Here is a 21,333-nt window from a genome sequence, read left to right as displayed (position 1 = left end):
TGGCTGTTAGGGGTCCTAGGACAGAGAAAAGAGGGGGGCATATTTTTTAGAGGGCCCTAAAGAAGAGCAGGGCATACCATTAGAGGGCCCTTGATCACGAAGGCCCCCTGCTATGGAGAGGGCTGGGCAACACTTTGACTAAGGGGCCCAGACTATCCTTAATCAAGTCCTTGGCCATAGCGTTTCATTTCATTCAAATTTCGACAGCTATTTTGCGCTGATGCACCCTGAGCCTGCAGGACAGCTTGATTTTTTCATTATCTTTGGAACTTGATTGGTGCTGCTTATCCACCATCCAGACTATACTGCGTTGCAATGTTTTCTCTAAATTTCTCTTCTTGTCCACGTCCAGGGAGGTTACCTACAGTGCCATGGGTTGTAGAAAGGAAAAAGTAACATTTAGATCTCTGGAGATGGACTTGTAGCCTTAAGATTGTGGGTATTTGTCCACAATTCTGGTTCTCAAGTCCTCGCAGAGTTCTCTTCTCCTTGTTCTGTTTTATATGCTTAGTGTGGCACACAATACAAAGATTGAGTCAGTTTATCTCTTTTTTCTCAGCTTTGAGATGTGATTTTTTTTAAATTGCCCACATCTGTTACCTACCACAAGTGAGTTCAAACGAGCATCACATGCTTGAAACAAAGCTATGTACCCTCAATTTTGCTAAACTTTTCTGGGAGTAATACTTTATTAGTAGCCTTCAATAATGTGCAGTACCTGCTGAGGCCTGGAGGGGGAGCACTAAATATAAACTAAAATATATTGCTATAATTGTGGTTTTTAGTTTTGAAAATAATATTATTTTTATATGGTATCATTGCAAGTTTTAAGCTTGTATGTTGGGTCAATAAGCACATTTAGGTTGTTTTTTAATTCAATAATGCAAACACAGTGTTAAAAACAATAGAAAATTTATTACAAGATATACACATTTCATTAATGACTGAATAGTTATAACAAACTTAAAAAATAATGATGCAAAAAAAGAAAACTTTACAGTATAGGATCACAAATAACAGTACTTACAACAAAAATAAACACTTTTAAAAGGTTAAACAATATCTCAACTAATCATCTAATATTTAATTGACACTGGTTAAGGCCTTGTTAAACATTAATGCATGCTTTAATGCCTAATGCATTCAATTTAATTCAATTACTAATTAAGAGACAGCTGTCTGAGGAAGCAAGGAAGAAACGAAAGGAAAGGATGTTGCATTTTGTTGCACTGATGTTTAGCTGTTTTACATTATTTAGTCTAGCTCATTTTTCAGATTAAACAAACAAACATTAATATTAGACAAATCAGGTCCAATGTGAAAAAGTAATTGGCCCCTATGAATTAACTTTAACTAACCATTTTTTTTGGAAAACTGAGTTAACTTTCACTACTAGCCTCAACCAGGCCTGGTTACTACCAGACTCGTAAAATCAAGAAATAACTTAAATAGACCCTGCCTAACAACATGAAGCAGATATAAGATCTCAAAAAACAACACATTTTTAGGGCTTTGATTAAATCTGTGAGAGCTAATATACACAAATAATTAAAAAACATGGAAGAGTGGTCAGCTTACTAAAACTACTCCAAAAGGGCATGGAAAACTCATCCAGAAGGAACCCAAAACAACATCTTAATAACTACAGGCCACACCTGAGTTGTCCACACCCTTTTGGAGTACCAGTCACTCATGGGAAGGATCCCTACTGTTAATTAACACTGATCTTAACTGAGAGACCTTTAGGTGATGTTCTTGGTTCTTTTGTGACCTTTTGTGGTCCATGCCCTTTTGGAGTAATTTCGGTAAGCACACCTGGAAAGGTTCCCCAGTGTTCCATGTTTTCTAAATTTGTGAATAATAGCTCTCACTGTGGTTCACTAGAGCCCCAAAGTCCTAGAAAGAACCCTAAACCTCACCCTGAGTACTATAAACCCACCATGAGTACTCTAAACCCACCCGAGTACTGTAAATCCCAGTCTGAGTACTCTAAACCCCACCTAGAGTACTCTAAACCCAAACCTGAGTACATTAAAACCCACCATGAGTACTCTAAACCCACCCTGAGTACTCTAAACCCACTATGAGAACTCCAAACCCCACTCTAAGTACTCTAAACCCCACCCTGAGTACTTTAAACCCCACCCTGAGTACTCTAAACTCCACCCTGAGTACTCTTAACCCACCCTGAGTACTCTAAATCCCACCATGAGTACTCTTAACCCACCCGGAGTACTCTAAACCCCATCCTGAGTTCTCTAAACCCACCCTGAGTGCCCTAAACCCCACTCTAAGTACTCTAAACCCACCATGAGTACTCTTAACCCACCCTGAGTACTCCAAACCACACCCTGAGTACTCCAAACTCCCCCATGAATACTCTAAATCCCACCCTGGGTTAGATTAGATGAAAATGCTGTAAATTGGCTGCAATAAGAAATATTGAAAATAAAAATATACAGATTAATGCAGAGTTTTATAAACTGTCTCTGATCGTCACTCCAATTTAAACTCAGTTACAATCCAGTGAAACGTTTCTCACAGATCGAAGATACAGGGTGAAAACAGGGATAATCAGCCCAGGAAGAAATAGTTTTAGCATCCTTGTATCCAGTAATAGTGCAGTCCTCCTCATTCTTATAATCATTGGGTTCTCCCTTCCACCAGAACCTGAAACACAGAGTTAGATATTTAGAATCTGAAACACAGAGTTAGATTTTTAGAACATGAAACACAGAGTTACACTGCAAAAAACTAAATCTTAGCAAGTGAAATTTTCAAAATTTCAGGCAATAAATCTAATTTTCTTATCTGAAAAGATTTTTTTGTCTTACTAAGCATTGTAAGTGTTAGATTATTTTGCTTATTTTAGGGATAATGATCTTAATTATTCTTACTTCGAATTTGTACCTTATTTTAAGTCATTTGAACTAAAAATAAGCACAATCAAGCAGAAATCAAGTTATTCTGATTTTTGTGTCCAAAAACAGTGACTTACTTAAGTCTTATTTTGAGACTTTGCCATTGCTTTTTGTAAGAAATCTTACTAAGACAATTTTGCTTACCCCATTGGCAGATTTTTTTGCTTAATATACATATATTTGTCTTAATTTGCATATATTTTGTCTAGTTTTTGCCAATGGATTTTTGCAGTGTAGATATTTAGAACCTGAAACACAGAGTTAGACCTTCAGAGAGCTACAGTAAAGATCTGGATCATGATCAGAGTTAAGTTCAGTGTTTCTTACTCAGTTGTCAGAACTGAGCCATCCACCCATTTCCAGACCCCCTCTGTTACTACATCAGTCAGACCAATCCAAGCTTCAGTGCTGCCAAATTCTTTACTGATGAACTCCTGAAAATATTATAAAATTATGTGAATGCATACAAATATAGATACAGCGCTCTCTCTCTCTCTCACTCTCTCTCTGTCTCTCTCTCTCTCTCACCTGTTCCTCTTTGCTGTTGATGATCGCCAGTCCTGCTCCTTTCTGTTCACAGTCCGTTTTGCTGTCATACCACCTCTTCTTCGCAGTAACGATGTAGTAAAGACTGGAGCTGAAGTATTTCCACCCTTGTTGAGTCTTTTGATCTTTTCAAAGAAAAAAATAATTATACAGTGCAGTTTATGATTATGGGTTTGATCCCCTGAACTGATCTGGGTACTATGCTAGATAATACTGAGACAGTATCTCAACAAATCTTAGTTTTCTGGAGATGATAGGGTTATAAACAGTTTAGGTAAGATGTGAGGATCGCACTACCTGGCTAGTTAGGGCCCGACAAGTTTCTGCACCAAGATTTGTGTCTTTGTGACAAAAAACAAAAAGAAACACACATAACATAAGAAAACACAGGAAACCGAAACCTGACTGATGTAACAACGTACAACCATGGACAGGGGAAACAGGTACAAGGGGACTATGTAAACACACGGACAAAGACAGGAAACGCCTGGAACCGGGTAACAAGGGGGTGGAGCTACAAACGAACAGAAGACAGGGGCGGAGGGTAATTAAACATTCTAGCTCTGTCAGAATCCAACTCCCCTTCACGGACATGCTTTCACCCCGCAGCAGAATGAGTGCAAAAGGTTATCCTAAAATTTATTTCATTTCAGTTTATTAATGAGAGTCAATCTACTGTTACGGTATAAATTCTCAGCCTAAGCTGCTTGATGCGCCTGCACGCCAAGGGGAGTCAGATTTAGGCACAACACCAGTTCTTTTTTCCGCTGGTTTGTTTAAATGCTGACTCAACTTCCAACTGTAGTTGGTCTGAATGTCCGAACAATCTAGAAAAGGACCATGGTTCAGTACATCTGAGTAGTCCAAGACCACCCCTTTTGGTCAGACCAAACTCTGGTCCTTTGGTCCAGACCGTGGTTCGTGGCCCCTTTCACAACTACTTTCTGAAAAGTCCAGACCAAACAAGGTAGGTGTGAAAGCACCCTTACAGAAGGCAATATGGGTCTTATCTGTGAAGAAGACCTTGGCTAAGCCATAAAGAAAGGAACTTGTCCTGAGCTTTGGCCTCCCCCCATTGAGAGTGCTCCACAGCTGATAGCAAACTGGCAAAAGAAAGGCAACTCTGTAAGCATTAGCCGGCCAGAGGCAGTCGGAAGCCACTGAGACAAGTTGCCTACCAAGCCGGTTTGCCATTCTTAGTCCCTGATTTTCCTAAAGGCATACAGTTAATCACTAGTTGTTGTGGCTAATTCTTATGTCAGGTGACCATGTCGTCAACTAGAAAACTCCAACCTTAGCGGACAGTAGATGCAAGCTGTAGTTGATACAGGGAATACGATGACCCTTGCATTGCCTTTGCAACGCAATGGCTCACCTCCACTCCCCTGTCCTCCTCAAAAGAGACACTCTACACATTTTCTGGCGAAAGAATCAATGGAAGATGACCTTCATACTCATCCCTGACCTGCCTGTGTCACTGCAGGTAACACGGTCAAGGTGTTTGCCACGTTTCCACCAACAAAAGTAGGTTCTATAACCAGAAATGTTTGTTCACAGTGGGAACAGGTTCTTCCGTACAAACTGTGACGACATCTGGGGAAGTGTCTTTTCACTGACGCTGTGCAATGCCCTCTGTTGATGATGTAAGATTTGAAGTTTTGATGGTTCCAATAAAACTGGTGGAAACCAGGGCTAGATTGCTGAAAAGCTCCACGGTTCTTATAAGCCCGAATGGAACTGGTTCAAGAACCAAAGTTCTTTTGGTGCTGCTCAGCCATTGAAACCCATCCCATGAAGCTCTCTAGGCTCTATTGTTCTTGAGCAAATCTAAAGACCACATGAACTTCAGAGGTCTGTAGTGACTGACTCTACAGAAAGTTGGTGAGCTCTGCGCACTATACTCCTCAGCATTTGGCAACTGTGCTGACCCCACCCTCATTTTAAATGGTCTAACACTTTGTGGTTGAGTTGCTTTTGTTTCCAATTGCTTCCATTTTGTTATATCACTTAAAGTTGACTGTGGAATATTTAGTAATGAGGGAATTCCACAACTTGGACTTGTTGCACAGGTAGATTTCTATCATAGTACCACAGTATGGAACCCATGAACATCTTACTGTTGACGAGACAAGGGACAGTTAATGATCAGTATTCACTTACACAGTTCAGGAAGGTTCTTCAGAAGTCCATCTCTCTCTTTCTGTAACTGGTCTCTCTCTATAGTCATGTTGGTGTATCTGGTCTGTAACTGGTCTCTCTCTGCAGTCAGGTTGGAGTTACTGGTCTGTAACTGGTCTCTCTCTGCAGTCAGGTTGGAGTTACTGGTCTGTAACTGGTCTCTCTCTATAGTCATGTTGGTGTATCTGGTCTGTAACTGGTCTCTCTCTGCAGTCAGGTTGGAGTTACTGGTCTGTAACTGGTCTCTGTCTGCGGTAAACTTGAACCACAGCAGTATGATGGCAATCAGCAGGAGAACACACAGAAGACCCAGAAACACTGCAGCCAGTCTGCAAATTCTGGTCCCTGCAGTATGATTGCAATCTTGACCTAGTGGAGAATGGAGATAGATACTTTAGAGGTGTGCTTTACTCTCTTTTCAGTGGAGCTTCCATGTAGAATTTGCTTGCAGGTATTTGATGAACATTACACTCTTTCAGTTACTCAATATTTAATCTGTTCCTTAATCTGTTGTGCCTATTTGTCAAACCTGTCACATTCAAAAACACAGTCCACAAACAGCTTATCTGTATTGCTTAGGAAAGAAAGTGGTTAACCCATCGATTAAGTGGTTAACCCATTGATTAAGCAGAAGTTCAGAAGGTTTTTTCACCACCAACCAGGGCTCCCTGCACTCTAATGAAACAAATGCATATGGCAATAGATGCCTTGGACATGTGCAGTGCATTATGGACTCTTTAGACTCGTTGAACCAAAGAATGTTGAAAGTCAGAGTAGGGCTGAGTCTCAGCAAGATGGTCTCCATCAAAGGTCATCGCTAATTTAGGTGGACATTGAACCAAAGTGAGATTCAAAAAGCTCCCACAATGGTTTAAGACAGTTCTTAAGTTCTAGTTCTAAATCTAAATCTTGAGGAGAGAGATATTTGAATTGTAGCTGGTGTAAGACACTCTCAAGTCTGGGCCAAAGTTCTATAATTTCCCCAGGACAGAGGTTCTTAAACTGGAGATCTCAACCAGAATCCTGCTTGGAAAACTCTTTTTGCTTTGTGGCTTTTTGGTAAAGCACATCATTGTACTGTTTACCCAAAAAGAATGAGGCCTACAAAGAGAAAAACATATTATTTGAAATCAGATTTGTTGACGGTTCAAAGATGTTTTGGGGTTGGTTTGCTGCCTTGTGTGCAAGGTATCATGAAATCTGAAGATTACCAAAGGATTTTAGGTCACACTGTACAGTAGGGTCCAGTGTCAGAAAACTGGGTTTACCGCCTAGGTCATGGGTCTTCCGGCATGACAATGACCCCAAAAAGCACCCTTTAAATATAAGAGACCTGGGGCCTCATGTACTAAGACTTGCGTGGACTTCCTACTGAAATGTTCCGTACGCTCAGATCTGAAAAGTTCCGTACGCACAAAAAAATCCGGATTTATCAAACCGTGCGTAGGCAGAATTCCACGTACTTTCTCTTAGTACATCACAATCAACTTGAAATCAAGCGCAAATGCACGAAAGCATCACACTTGCCACGACTCCTCCCTCAATTACGCAGAGTATAATGTTATATTATTATTATTATTATTGTTATTATTATTATTAATAATAATAACAATAATAATAACAATAATAATAATATTATATACGCATAGCGTATCATTACCCATGTTTTAAGTTTTATTATTCTAAGATAAATGCTTTCATTTAAATGCTTTAAATGAGTTGCCTACCAAAAAGACACACGTCACGCACTCAGCTTGTTTTCTTATGCTCTTGGAAATCTAAAACTGCTTATAAGCCAGTCATCATCATGGGCCAAAAAAACATAATGGTCACGGAAAATGCGCGCTCAATGAATTCGGCCATTAGCAGTATTTTCCAGTAATGCCAACGCTGCATCTCCAACAACTCCAGCGCAAACCTGATCTAGGCTAAGTGGAAACACGTTAAACGATTATTTCTGTAAGACAATGAAACTGTCTGATTAATTTACTTTATTTTACCCAATAATGCTTACTTCAATGTGTGCATAAAGGATATCTTAATAGTTGTAATTTCAATGCATCGCCTCTAAGTGTCGCCAAATGACAAAAACACAATACATACGCACAAAAAAAAGGCGTACGCCCAAAACAAAACTTCCGTGGGGGAACGCACTTTCACACGTTCAAGTCAAATTTAGTACATCAGACCGTGAGCGTGAAATATGGCGTACGCAATGTTTTTGTGCGTACGCACCTTTAGTACATGAGGCCCCTGGAGCGGATTTCAAAAGAAGAGAGGTCCAAAATAACATTTGTAAGATATAAGAAGCTTGTTGATGTTTATAGGAAGTAATAGATTTTTTTTGTTTATTTTTCCAAAGGTTGTGTAACCAAATACTATTTTTGGAGTTTTGCATGAAATTATATCAGTTTTTTGCTATTTTTCTAATTGTTTTGTGTTGGTTTAATACACACAAAGGAAATAACCTTTTGTATAACAATCATGTGCAACTGCAATCATTTTCTAGGAGAAATATCTATTTTTCTAGAAAAATTTCAGGGATGCCAACACTATGACTGTACAGCATTTTCACGTTTACTGTGACAAATGACATCATGACAATTGAATGTGTGTCAGTCATAGGCTGCTGCAGATAGATATCACCCTTCTGTCATCATTAGTGGTTTTGGTTGTGTAAAATAACCGCTTAATCAAAAAAGTTGTGGTAATAGCTTTAGATTGCACAGTTAAGAAAACACCAACTTCTGCAAAACCTGTCTAGTCTAAGTGTTGGAATGCCAAAACGTTTGGCTGATAGTGTCCAAAACATTTGGCTAAACTGTGGAATGTAAACTGTTTTTGCTGATGGTTTCTAAAAATGTTTGGCTAAATGTTGGAATGTAAACAGATTTGGCTGATAAAGCTGTCTTTAAATACGTTGGCCAAATGCTGAAGTCCTAAAACATTCGGTTAAATGTTGAAATATCAATATTTCGGCTTACTAAGCTTAGTCCAAAAACATTTGGCTAAACTGAGGAAAGGCAATACTTTAGGATTATTAATCTGTGTCCAAAAATTGTCTGCAAAATTTTGGAAGGTAAATTATTTTGGCTGATAAAGCTGTGTCCAAAAACTTTTGGCCTAGTGCCGAAGTCCTAAAACATTTGGCTAAATGTTGGAATATCAATACCTGAGAAATGTCCAAAAACTTTTGACCAAGGTTCAAAAACATTTGTCTAAACTAATGAAATGCTATAATTTTGGATTATTGAGCTGTGTCCAAAAACTCAAGGCTAAATAGTGGAATATAAACTGTTCTGGCTGATAAAATACTGTCCAAAAACTTTTGGCTAAATGTTGGAATTAAAACTGTTTCGGCTGACATAGTGTCCATAAACTTTTGGCTAAATGTTGGAATGAAAACTGTTTTGGCTGATAAAGTAATGTCCAAAAACTTTTGGGTAAATGTTGGATTATCAATGTTTTTGGCTTATTTGAGCTGTGTCCAAAAACTTTTGGCTAAATGTTGGAAATTAAAAATGTTTATAAAGTAGTGTGCAAAAAGGTTTGGCTACACGTTGGATGTAAAGTAGTGTCCAAAACATTTTTAAATGTTAGAATGAAAACTGTTTTGGCTGATAACATACTGGCCAAAAACTTTTGGCTAAATGTTGGAATTAAAACTGTTTTAGCTGATAAAGTAGTTTCTAAAAACCTTTTGTAAATGTTAGAATGAAAACTGTTTTGGCTGATAAGGTAGTGTGCAAAATGCTTTGACTTCTCAATTGCATTGAATTTTATTAAGAGGTTTCAGAACACTTTTTTCATTTCATATTTCATCTTTTTTTAATCCACTTTACAATTTTGCGCTACTTTGTGTTGGTTGATTAATTAAAATTGTAATAAAATACATTTAAGATTAATTGTGGAAAGGTTTAAGAGGTATAAATACTTTTTCAAAGCATTTCATTGATTTCAAAAGAAGACTTACTGACTTATTAAACAATTAAAAGCTGGATTAAGGTTCTATAGATAAATACCTGTAACATTACTTTGTGTTGTCTTGTTCGTGTTGGTTTCTTGCTGTTCTGTGACGGTGTTTTGGCCGTTTGTAACAGTGTCTGCACTCTCGTAGATCTCCACCTCCACCTCCACCCGTTCTCCTATTTTTGCAGCGCGGTTCACATTCGCATAAACATCCTGAGACATCTCTGCGGCTTACTGGAAGATTAAGAGGAGAATAACTGTAAAATATTAATATTTAAAACTAATATAATAATAAGACTGGTACTGTGTAGAAGCACATTACATACTTGCGCTTATATACCTTTAAAAGTCTAAATATTCAGTAGTAAAGTAATTAATACTCACTTTTGACAGAAGATTCAAAATGACGAGTAATGCGACACACTTCCCCTCTGTCTGTCTGTGAGAACAGGTAACATGTACGATATCATGCTGATTCTGTCCATATAGAGGAAGTTTCCTGGCATTGCCTCACACTTGCACTTCCTGCACGTTGTGTAAACTGTGTAAAAACGGTTAAAAACCCTGTGGTTATTGCAGCAGACCTCTCTCTATCTATGTCTATATCTATATACGCATAAGTATTGGGACAGTGGCTCATTTTATGTTTTTTTCTGCTGAAATCAAGGGTATTGAGGCCATTAATCATTTTTGTTGGGGGCCAGAAGGAGAAATATATTTGAAGTCACGTGCCAAAGATTTGTAATAAAACAAATAATGAAATATACCACTTTAAATAATACATTTTCCTAATTACTTTCATTTACACACCATTTTACTTGACTTACTATCTTTATCTTTAACAGTGTTGTGTAAACTAAGAGTTTTCAAATTGATGTTTCATTTCATGATGTCTCCTTAATTACTGCAACTTTTAGACTCATTTGCCCTTTTTCTGCGCTAAAACCGCGTACTCTCTCCGCTTTTAGACTCTTTGGTCCGTTTTTTGCACTAAAACTGCGCACTCTCTCTGCTTTTAGACTCTTTGGCCCGTTTTTTGCACTAAAGCTGCGCACTCTCTACGCTTTTAGACTCTTTGGCCCGTTTTCTGTGCTAGAAATGCGCACCCTCTCCGCTTTTAGACTCTTTGGCCCGTTTTCTGTGCTAGAAATGCACACCCTCTCCGCTTTTACACTCTTTGGCCCGTTTTTTTGTGCTAGAAATGAGCACACTCTCCACTTTTAGACTCTTTGGCCCATTTTTCTGCGCTAGAAATGCGCACCCTCTCCGCTTTTAGACTCTTTGGCCCGTTTTTCTGTGCTAGAAATGCGCACTCTCTCCACTTTTAGACTCTTTGGCCCGTTTTTTTGCACTAGAAATGAGCACCCTCTCCGCTTTTAGACTCTTTGGCCTGTTTTTCTGTGCTAGAAATGCGCACCCTCTCTGCTTTTAGACTCTTTGGCCCGTTTTTTTGCGCTAGAAATGAGCACACTCTCCACTTTTAGACTCTTTGGCCCGTTTTTTGCACTAGAAATGAGCACACTCTCCACTTTTAGACTCTTTGGCCCGTTTTTTGCACTAGAAATGAGCACCCTCTCCGCTTTTAGACTCTTTGGCCAATTTTTATGCGCTAGAAATGCGCACACTCTCTACTTTTAGACTCTTTGGCCTGTTTTTTGCGCTAGAAATTAGCACCCTCTCCGCTTTTAGACTCTTTGGCCCGTTTTCTGCGTGTTTCTAGCATACAGCCAATGGTATCACAGAAAAAGAACCACGGGTTCAAAACACACCAGAGCTGACCACCCTACCACTCCCCTGTTATATCAGTAAATTACTGTTAAACTGCAAAACTACAAAAATGGGCCAGACAAAATTATTGGCACCCTCAACTTGATGTTTGGTTGCACACCCTTTGAAAAAAACAACTGTTAATTAATCAATCACTTCCTATAACCATTAACAAGCTTCTTACACCTCTTAGCTAGATTTGTGGACCACTCCCTTTTTTGCACACTGCTCTAGGTCTCTCTAAATCAAAGATTACCTTCTCCCAACAGCAATTTTAAGATCTTTCCACTGGTGAGCAATGGAATTGTATTTAGATTTAGATCTGGACTCACTGCTGGTCACTTCAGAACTCTCCAGTGCTTTGTTTCCATCCATTTTTGGGTGCTTTTTTGGAGTATGTTTGGGGTCATTGTCATGCTGGAAAACCCATGACCTAGGATGCAAAGCCAGTTTTCTGATACTGAGACCTACTGTACATTACGACCCAAAATCCTTTGGTAATCTTCAGATTTCATGATGCCTTGCACCCAGTTAAGGCACCCAGTGCCAGAGGCAGCAAAACAACCCCAAAACATCTTTGAACCTTCAACATATTTGACTCTAGGAACTGTTCTTTTCTTTTTAGGCCTCTAAGAACCTCTTTCCTGTGCCTTATACCAGCTGCAATTCTAAGATCTTTCCACGAGATTTAGATTTAGAACTAGGTCTTTGCCTTAAACCATTCTGGGAGCTTTTTGAATCTCACTTTGTTTCAATGTCCACCTAGATTAGCCATGACCTTTGATGGAGACCATCTTGTTGAGACTCAGCCCAACTCTGACCTTCAACATTCTTTGGTTTAACAGGTCTAAAGAGTCCATAATGCACTGCACACGGTCAAGGCATCTATTGTCTCATGCAGGGAGTCCTGGTTGGTGGTAAAAAAAACCTTCTGAACTTCTGCTTAATCATTGGGTCAACCACTTTCCCTTTCCTACACAATACAGATCAGCAGTTCGTGGACTGTGTTTTTGACCGATAAACACAACAGATTAAGGAACAGATTAAATATTGAGGAACTGAAACAATGTGATGTTGGCAAACCATCAAAATATCATCAAATACCTGGAAGTTACTCTGAAAAGAGAGTAAAGAGCACATGTATCTATCTCCCTTCTCCACTAGGCTGCAGTGTTTCTGGGTTTTTGCTGTGTGTTCTTCTGCTGATTGCCTTCACACCCAGTTCACTAACTTCAACCTGACTGCAGAAAGAGACCTACAGAAAGAGAAAGATGGATTTCTAAAGAACCTTCCTGACCTGAGTAAGTGAAAATTGGTCATTAACTGTCCCTTGTCTTGTCAGATTGGTTTCTTCCAACATATTCCAACAAAAAATCTTTTTTAAATTCAGCAGAATTTGCTCATTAGGATGTTTAAAAAATAATTTACATTTTTTTTAAGTTCTTCCACCTAGTACTTCTTTCCATTTCAGTGACTTTTTGTGAGCAAAATGCCAATTTTCCTTTGTGCTGCTTTAAGCAGTGTCCTTATATATTGTGCTGCAATTGTTTAAATTAGTTGAATTTATTGATTATTCTAAAGGCAATTTTATGTGTTTGCTCCTTGATTAAGGTAATTTAACCATAGTAATGATGGAAATGAAAATGCCTCTTAGCAGTTTAATATCTCTTAAAAACACACTGTCCGACAACAAAGAATAGCTTAGCATTAACAGATAACCTCATTTTTTTATCCTAATATCCCACTAACTTAAATGGTGTATTATTATTATTTATTATTAGAAAATATGGTAAGAATATGGTCTAAATTGAGCACAGGCATGTTTTGCAGAAGTTGGTCTTTTGCTAATTTTGCAATCCAAAGCTATTACCACATCTTTTTAAGAGGTGGTTATTTTACTCGACCAAAACCACTTATGACGACATTAACATGATATCTGTCTACAGCAGCCTATGATGGACACACATACAATTATCCTGATACATTTACGACTGGAAAAATATATTGGTACATGAACATTTGGCATAGTAATGTGGAAATGCTGTACAGTCATGGTGTTGGCACCCCTGAAATTTCTGGCCTGCCACTTCTGGGCTTAACAAGAACTGTCCCTGTGGTCTTCCATTTCCTTACTATGTTCCTCACAGTGGAAACTGACAGGTTAAATCTCTGAGACAACTTTTGTATCCTTCCTCTGAACAACTATGTTGAACAGTCTTTGTTTTTAGATCATTTGAGAGTTGTTTTGATGAGCCCATGATGCCACTCTTCAGAGGAGATTCAAATAGGAGAACAACTTGCAATTGGCCACCTTAAATACCTTTTCTCATGATTGGATACACCAGGCTATGAAGTTCAAAGCTCAATGAGGTTACCAAACCAATTTTTTTGCTCCAGTAAGTCAATAAAAAGTAGTTAGGAGCATTCAAATCAATAAAATGATAAGGGTGCCCATACTTTTGCACCGGTCAAATTTTGGTGTAATGCATATTGCACATTTTCTGTTAGTACAATAAACCTCATTTCAATCCTGAAATATAAATATTTAGAACTAAAAATGATTAAGATTAATAGGGGTGCCCAAACTTTTTCATATGTCTGTATATATATATATATATATATATATATATATATATATATATATATATATATACATATACATATATATAGTCCCCTAGCACCCCTAGTCTGGGTGTGATGTGTATTCTTCAGGCATTTCCGAACATTGCTTTGAGGCTGTATTGTAAGTTCTACAAGTTCAGCTTCTTCTAATCTGAAGGTGTGAAAGGTATTAACATTCATTACTCTATAGGTAAAATTATAGATAGTAGGGTTTAAAATACTTCTGTAGTAGTTGAAATATCAACCCAAGCTTTTGACTCAAGTAAAAGTGCAAAAGTTCTTTTTTTTAAGTACTTAAAGTAAAAAAGTAAAAGTAATGTAAGGGGAAAAGATGCCATTAAGAACAAAAGCTTAGGCTGTCCTATAGTGCACTACCCCCCTCCCCAAAACACATTTTTTAAAAAGCTATAATGACTATAATGTTATATTAAAATGTTACTGTTGATAAATTTGGGATGCACTAGGCTTCCCGTTTCAGATGTCTATATGTCCACTGAAAATAATTGTATTTTAGTACAATGTAAATATATTAAAGAAGCTTAGTTGGGACATTTTGAATTCACTCGAGTTCTCTTGAGGCTTTGCAATGCATCATCTTCATAGTAGTCTACATACGTCTGCTATGTTTTTGCTGGAGTGTGGGCGTGACGTGTGGAGGTGTAATGGATTGTAGGGCTGGGGCGACGCGTCGACATAATCGACGTCATCGATTACAAAAATACATCGATTTGCATAACGTGCGTCGGCGCGTCGTAAACATGGCGGCGCCTGTGGAGAGCATTAGAGGTTAGATCGGGCCCAAAAATTCCAACTGGCTGTTTTCGGGCTGTTTTAATGAGCGAAATATGATCAGAATTATGTTAATTAACACGGTAACATAGAAGCATAGAACTATTATTTAATTAAAATGATTTTTAAGAACAGCTAAACACAGTTCTGCAAGTCAAACGCGGAGGAGTTCACGTGCGAGAGACACAGAGAGAGAGAGAGAGAGAGAGAGCTACTCACAGGTGAAGGTTCTCTTTGATCTCCTCGTGCTCATATTCTAGTCCCATTCATAATTCTGCAGCTCCCTCAGTGTTTTCTGCCGTATTTTGCGGCTAGCGCGAGCGTTTACAACTGACACCGCGGACCGCGAGGTGCCGCCGCGTTTGTGCCGAATCCGACTCTCTGCTGAATCTGACTCCCGCTTCGCGGACAGAATCGGCACAACACCCCCGCTGTAGAACTGCGGTAGTGAAAACAGCGCTTATAAATAAATTAGTTTAGTTTCACTTTCAGTTTTCGTTATTTTTTTTTAAATAAAAATATAATTAAAAAACAGACGCCTACATCTCGGACTATTTTCTGGAGCCCGGGTCGGATTTACGGGCGGGCCTCGGGTCATGTCGGGTTCGGGCAGAGAATCTAAGCTCTAGAGAGCTTGGACTCCGGAGAGCAATCTCCAGCTACAAAAAAACGCCAGCGGGCATCTAAAGTTTGGGAGCATTTCACGCAAAAGGGCAACAATGTGGTCCTCTGCCATACGTGCAAAAGGAGCACTTGAAGCGCAAACATCCAGGAGCACTATGTCAACAGGGTCACACAGTAAGTTACCGTTTACATCAGGGTCTCCGCGGGTGTCCTTAAAAAGACTTAAGGCTGTCTACCAAAGGTTTTAAACCTGCCACAGGCAGAAATTATACATTTTTGGTTTATATTTGTGCATGGCATTTCGCAGTTTCCAGAAACAGTAGCATTATTCATAAGTTCAGGTGTTTAGCTAAGCTAGCTGCCTTAAGTTATTTTAGCTAGCGCCGTCGGCGCTGCGGTGTCACACCGTTTTCTGTCACCGTCGGAATTTTGTGACCAGTGCTCACGGTTATGAGCGTTCATTGGCAAAACGGAAGCTTTCTATACCTACACCTTACCCTCAGCCCTAAACTGAACCGTTTTGGCCAGTCGGGGTAAACATTAGAAACGAACACGTTTCGAATCGGCCAGTGCACCGGTCTGCTGAGAACTACTTGCCAGTGGTCACAAAATCTAGCGGTCACAGAAAACAGTGCAACACACGGTTGTGGTGTATGGGAGCTTATCCATTTTTAGCGTTATAGATCTAAACAACGTGCTGTACATGTAAGTGATTATAAGTGTGGGGTTTGGTTTAGTAGGCTTGTGTTGTTGTTGTTGTTGTTATTATATATAAATATAGTAATTTATCGTTTGCTTTAAAACGTAAAATAATTATTTAAATATGTTTGTCAATGAATAGATTAGTCGACTAATCGAAAAAAATAATCGTTAGAATAATCGTTTAAAAAATAATCGTTAGGGACAGCCCTAATGGATTGATTATAAACCAATAGGGTGTTGAAATGGTATATGATTATACCTCTCATCCAACCACAATCAAGTTCATTATATCCAGATGGAGTGTTACTTGACACCTCTGCTGATTACAAAAGCGCTTCTTATTGTATTCATATTTTTATTGAAAATGCACACTTTCTTATTTTCTGACAGAATAAGATTTATTCACAGAACAGAGGTCATTTTTATCTCTAAACTATTTAGATAATAATTCTGTAGTTCTCTGAGGTTTTACCCAATTATGTAAAAACATTTTTTAGCAGAAGCATATTGTAAAAACAAATATTTGTAACACTCAACAAACTATTGTTTCATTGTGGGTTTTTTTACAGTGTAAAAATCAGGACTAGTTGCTTAAAAGATTGAACATATCGAACAGAAACCAGCAAACACATTGAGATATTTCTACACTTTGATAACTGTGACTTTCAGTACATACTGTATCCAACAAAAGTGAGTACATTGCTTGAATTTCTGCAAATATTTTATTAACTTTTTATTGGACAATACTTTACTTAGAATTAAATCTTGGATATAACGTAGAGCACTGAGATTAGTGAGTACATCTCAAAGGAAACATACCCAAATTAGGCCTAATTGTGTCAGTATACACCCCTGGTGTCAAGTCACTTGTTAGAGTTACGGAACAATTAAGGAACAGGTCTGTTAAATTCCCTCATACTGGCTGACAAATGTTTAACATGGCACTTCATGGCAAAGAACTCTCTGAGGATGTGAGAAATAGAATTGTTGCTCTCCACAAAGATGGCCTAGGGTTTAAGAAGGTCATAGAGCAGGTTTCCACTTGGAAGTTTCTACTCGGAACAGGCCTTACCAGGGATGACCAAAGAAGTTGAGTCCACAAGTATAGCATCATATCCAGAGGTTAGCTTTAAAGAATATACCGTTAAGTGCTGCCAGCATTGCTGCAGAAGTTGAAGAAATGAGAGGTCAAGCAGAACAAAAGCAACTGCCCTGCTGATTAAGCCAGCTATTTACAGTAGATATTAATTGCTGGGTATTGAGTTTTTTGCAGGGGACAGTACATCTAAAGATAGTGCTCACTTATGTTGGATATTGTATGTATAAAAAGCAAACTAGATTACTCCTTTTTTTGTTATTTATGTTCTCAGGAAAGCAATTTCTCACAGAGCCCATATGTAACATGTCCACAGGGATAATCAGCCCAGGTTAATATATCAGATTTAGAATACCAGACACCGGTTATAGCACAGTTCTCATTTCCTCCCCAATGATTGGGTTCTCCTGGCCACCAGAACCTGAAACACACAGAACTAGATCTTCAGAAAGCTCCAATGAAGAAATGCATCATGGTCAGTGATCAGTTCAGTGTCTCTTACTGAAGGGTCAGAGATGAGCCGTCCACCCATCTAAAGTCCCCCTCGTTGGCGATGTCTGTCAGACCCAGCCAGGCTTCAGTGCTGAGGAAAGTTTTATTGATGAACTCCTGTGATGGTGGGTGGAAGCACAGGACACAAGGAAATGAATGGTTTCTCTCTCTCTCTCTCTCTCTCTCTCTCTCTCTTTCTCACCTGTTCCTCTCTGCTGTTGATGATCACCAGGTTTGCTCCTTTCTGTTTGCATTCATCTCTGCTTCCGCTCCAAGTCTTCTTGTTCATTGTGAGATAGTAAAGACTGGAGTTGAAGTAACCCCCTTGTTTAGAGAGAAGATTAAGACATTTGGTGAAGTTCTAAACACTGTGATATGAAGACTTCTTATAAACTGCTATAGAAAAGTGGCTTTCAAATAGTTGAGTGTGATGCGGTTGATTGTGACAGTGTGTGAGGGTATTGAATATGAGGGGCTTGAATGTGAGAGGGTTGAGTTTGAGGGGGTTACAGAATGTTGAGTGTAATGGAGTTGAGTGTGAGGGAGTTGAGTGTGAGGGGGTTGATTGTGAGGAAGTTGAGTGTGAGGGAGTTGAATGTGAGGGGGTTGAGTGTGAGGGGGTTGAGTGTGAAGGGGATTGAATGTGGGAGAGTTGAGTTTGAGGGGGTTGAGTGTGAGGGAGTTGAGTGTGAGGGGGTTGAATGTGGGAGGGGTTGAGTTTAAGGGGGTTGAGTGTGAGGAGGTTGAGTTTGAGGGTGTTGAATGTGGGAGGTTTGAGTTTGAGGGGGTTGAGTGTGAGGGAGTTGAGTGTGAGGGGGTTGGATATGAGATGGTTGAATTGAATGCAGCACAAGGTTAAATAATCAAATGCAGTATTTAATAATAGTGAATGTTCCTAATATTCTAAATAGTGTCAAGTAATACAACAGAAAATTACTAATCTAATATTGACTTACCAAAAAGCCCAAGTCCTCTTAAGACGATGTCTCTCTCCTTCTGTAACTGGTCTCTCTCTGCAGTCAGGTTGGTGTAACTGGTCTGTAACTGGTCTCTCTCTGCCGTCAGGTTGGTGTAACTGGTCTGTAACTGGTCTCTCTCTGCCGTCAGGTTGGTGTTACTGGTCTGTAACTGGTCTCTCTCTGCAGTCAGGTTGGTGTTACTGGTCTGTAACTGGTCTCTCTCTGCAGTCAGGTGGTTGAACTGGATCCACAGCACTGTGATGGCAGTCAGCAGGAGAACACACGGCAGACCCAGACCCACTGCAGCCAGTCTGTAGCATCTGTTCCATCGAGCATCTCGTCCTAGACACGTGAACAGATACAAATACAGTTGCACAATAAATGGTTTTAGCTTCAATGTCAGAACATACACAAGTGCAATGCAGAGGTGAATGTGTGATTAAAATAGTAATGCTTAAGTAAAGGTATGATAAAAATAGCACTGCTGTGGTAAAACAGATATGATTAGAACAGAACTGCTAAGTTGTGTGACTAAAAAAGCACTACTGAGGTAAACTTATGAGTTGAATAGCAATGCTGAGGTAAATATATGATTGGACCAGCACTGCTGAGGTAAATGTGTGACCAAAATAGCATTACAATACATCAAATGTGGTGGAATTACAACAATTCTGTAAAGATGAGTAACCAAGATTTCTCCACAGTGCTGTGAAAAACTTAGTTGCAGTTGTTCCTGCTCTGGGTGACCCAACCAAGTTATTAGGTTTAGGGGACAAACACTTTTTTTTCACACAGAGCCATGTAGGTTTGGATTTTGTCCTTCTTCATAATAAAAATCTTGATTTAAAAGCTGGATTTTGTGTTTACTTGTGTTCTCTTTGAACACATGTACAGTAAGAGTAGCTTTAAATACAAAATATGTATAGAATGTAGAATATTTTTTGTAGTCAACTTTACCTAACACATCAAGTCTACTAATCTACTAATCTACAATTTTTTTAATAGTTTTGACTAGAATTTAAATTTATATGTACTCAATATTATATTCTATACAGTTAAATGTGATTACTCATATTGATTTAATTGTTTTCTTACTTTTACTCAACTCAGGTAGTGTATATAAATGATTTTTAAAGCTTTAAAATGAATAAAATGACTAAACTACTAAAAATGCTTAATAATATTAAGTCTTAAAAATACTTTTGTAGAGTCTACAGAGAAAAGCTTCAGTCTCACCTGTCTGTAGGTTCTTCTGTGAGCCGATGTTCTTAATCTCTCGTTTGGCTTCACGTTCTTTAACACAATCTACATTTTCGTAGATCTCCCCCAGATCTCCTCTGCTGATGTCATTATAGTAGATCACATCTTCAGCATCACTCTTTGACATCTTTAAACAAGAGTCTATAAAAGTCTTACTGAAAGCTACTAAAACACTGAAACTAGTGTCTATGTGCCCATCTACCACTAAATGCCATCCCACCACACTACACCAGTCTGACTGGAACTGGGATCTAATAGGGAAGTTTCTATTGTACTGGTGTCAGAAAAGGAAGTGCCTCAGGTGCTCCAACCTGTAATACCTGTGCTGAATCTGTGAGTGCAGCTTTATGTTATTGTCCAGGCATAGTTCTTCATTAAGTTTTAGAAAATTGAAATGACATCCAATCCACCCTTTATTGTAATTTTTCTCACCACATAATTGTTGATTGAGGAAGCAAATGTGGTTCCTCCAGAACACAATGTAAAACATTGTGGATTTATTGTACAAGCACTTCATAATCTGATTAACGTAGTTCATCAGAATAAATAATAAAATGCAAATGTACAGGATGTACTATAAAGAGTCAATAGTGTCCAGCAGTGCAAATGTACAGGATGTACAGTAAAATGTCAATAGAGCACAGTTGTACATGTTGTACAAGATTCAAGATTTTTATTGTCACGTTACAGAGTACAGGTGTACATGTGAGTGAAAAACGTGGGTTCAGATTTCCATCAATGTGCAGAGAACAATATTTACAAGAATAATAAAATACAATATAATATAAAATAAGATATACAAATAACTTTACAGTAAATCAATATACCCAGTACACATAATAACTTATACTTATACACTATAGATAAATATTGCACTGAATTATGTTAAGTAAACATATGATGCTATGTAGATATGCAGATATCTAGAGTGTGTGGATGGAAGTGAGGAAATAGTCCAGTAGGTGACAGAGTAACTATGAGTAAGTGCAGGTAAGGAATAAGTTAAGTGGGAAGTGCAGGGGGCAGAATGTTATATAATATGGGAAAGTCTGATAGATGCAGTGTTAAGTACAGGGTGCAGAGTTTGTATGGGTGTCAATCAGTGGGGTGGGTTGGGCAGAACACTATTCTACTGGCTGTTCCACAGCCTGCACGCCTGGGGGAAGAACCGGCTGATTCTGCTCTTCAAGCTTCTGAGCCAGAACAGGGAGTGGCTTGGATAGGAGGGGTCCTTCTGGATTTCCTCAGGCAGCGATTGGTTTATAAATCCAAAAGGTTTGGCAGCTGAACCCCGGTGATGTACTGCGCTGTACGCACTACCCTCTGCAGAGAAGTACAGTTCCTGTGCCAGCTGGTGATGCTGCCAATCAGAATGCTTTCCACAGTGCAGGTGTAGGAAGTTCTGAGA

General features: G+C 38.8%; 1 protein-coding gene across 3 annotated transcripts in view; it reads right to left on the bottom strand.

Moving 5' to 3' along the window:
- The window catches only part of LOC111189973 (CD209 antigen-like protein C), an 85,231-nt gene that overhangs the window by 53,770 nt on the left and 10,128 nt on the right, over positions 1-21,333 (bottom strand). For 2 of the 3 annotated variants that reach the window (XM_049472082.1, XM_049472081.1), the window contains exons 4-5: positions 17,717-17,823; positions 16,600-17,635 (exon numbers count right to left, since the gene is read on the bottom strand). In XM_049472082.1, the coding sequence (XP_049328039.1) occupies positions 17,485-17,635; positions 17,717-17,823 (258 nt within the window). In that variant the 3' untranslated portion in view covers positions 16,600-17,484. Of the gene's footprint in view, positions 1-16,599; positions 17,636-17,716; positions 17,824-21,333 lie in introns of those variants that run through there. The other variant, XM_049472083.1, reaches the window with a different exon arrangement.

Source organism: Astyanax mexicanus, chromosome 25 (genome assembly GCF_023375975.1).
Source record: "Astyanax mexicanus isolate ESR-SI-001 chromosome 25, AstMex3_surface, whole genome shotgun sequence".
In the NCBI taxonomy this organism is placed as follows: Eukaryota; Metazoa; Chordata; class Actinopteri; order Characiformes; family Acestrorhamphidae; genus Astyanax; species Astyanax mexicanus.
Note: the sequence above shows the minus strand (reverse complement) of the source record. Positions and strands in the feature narration are given on the sequence as shown.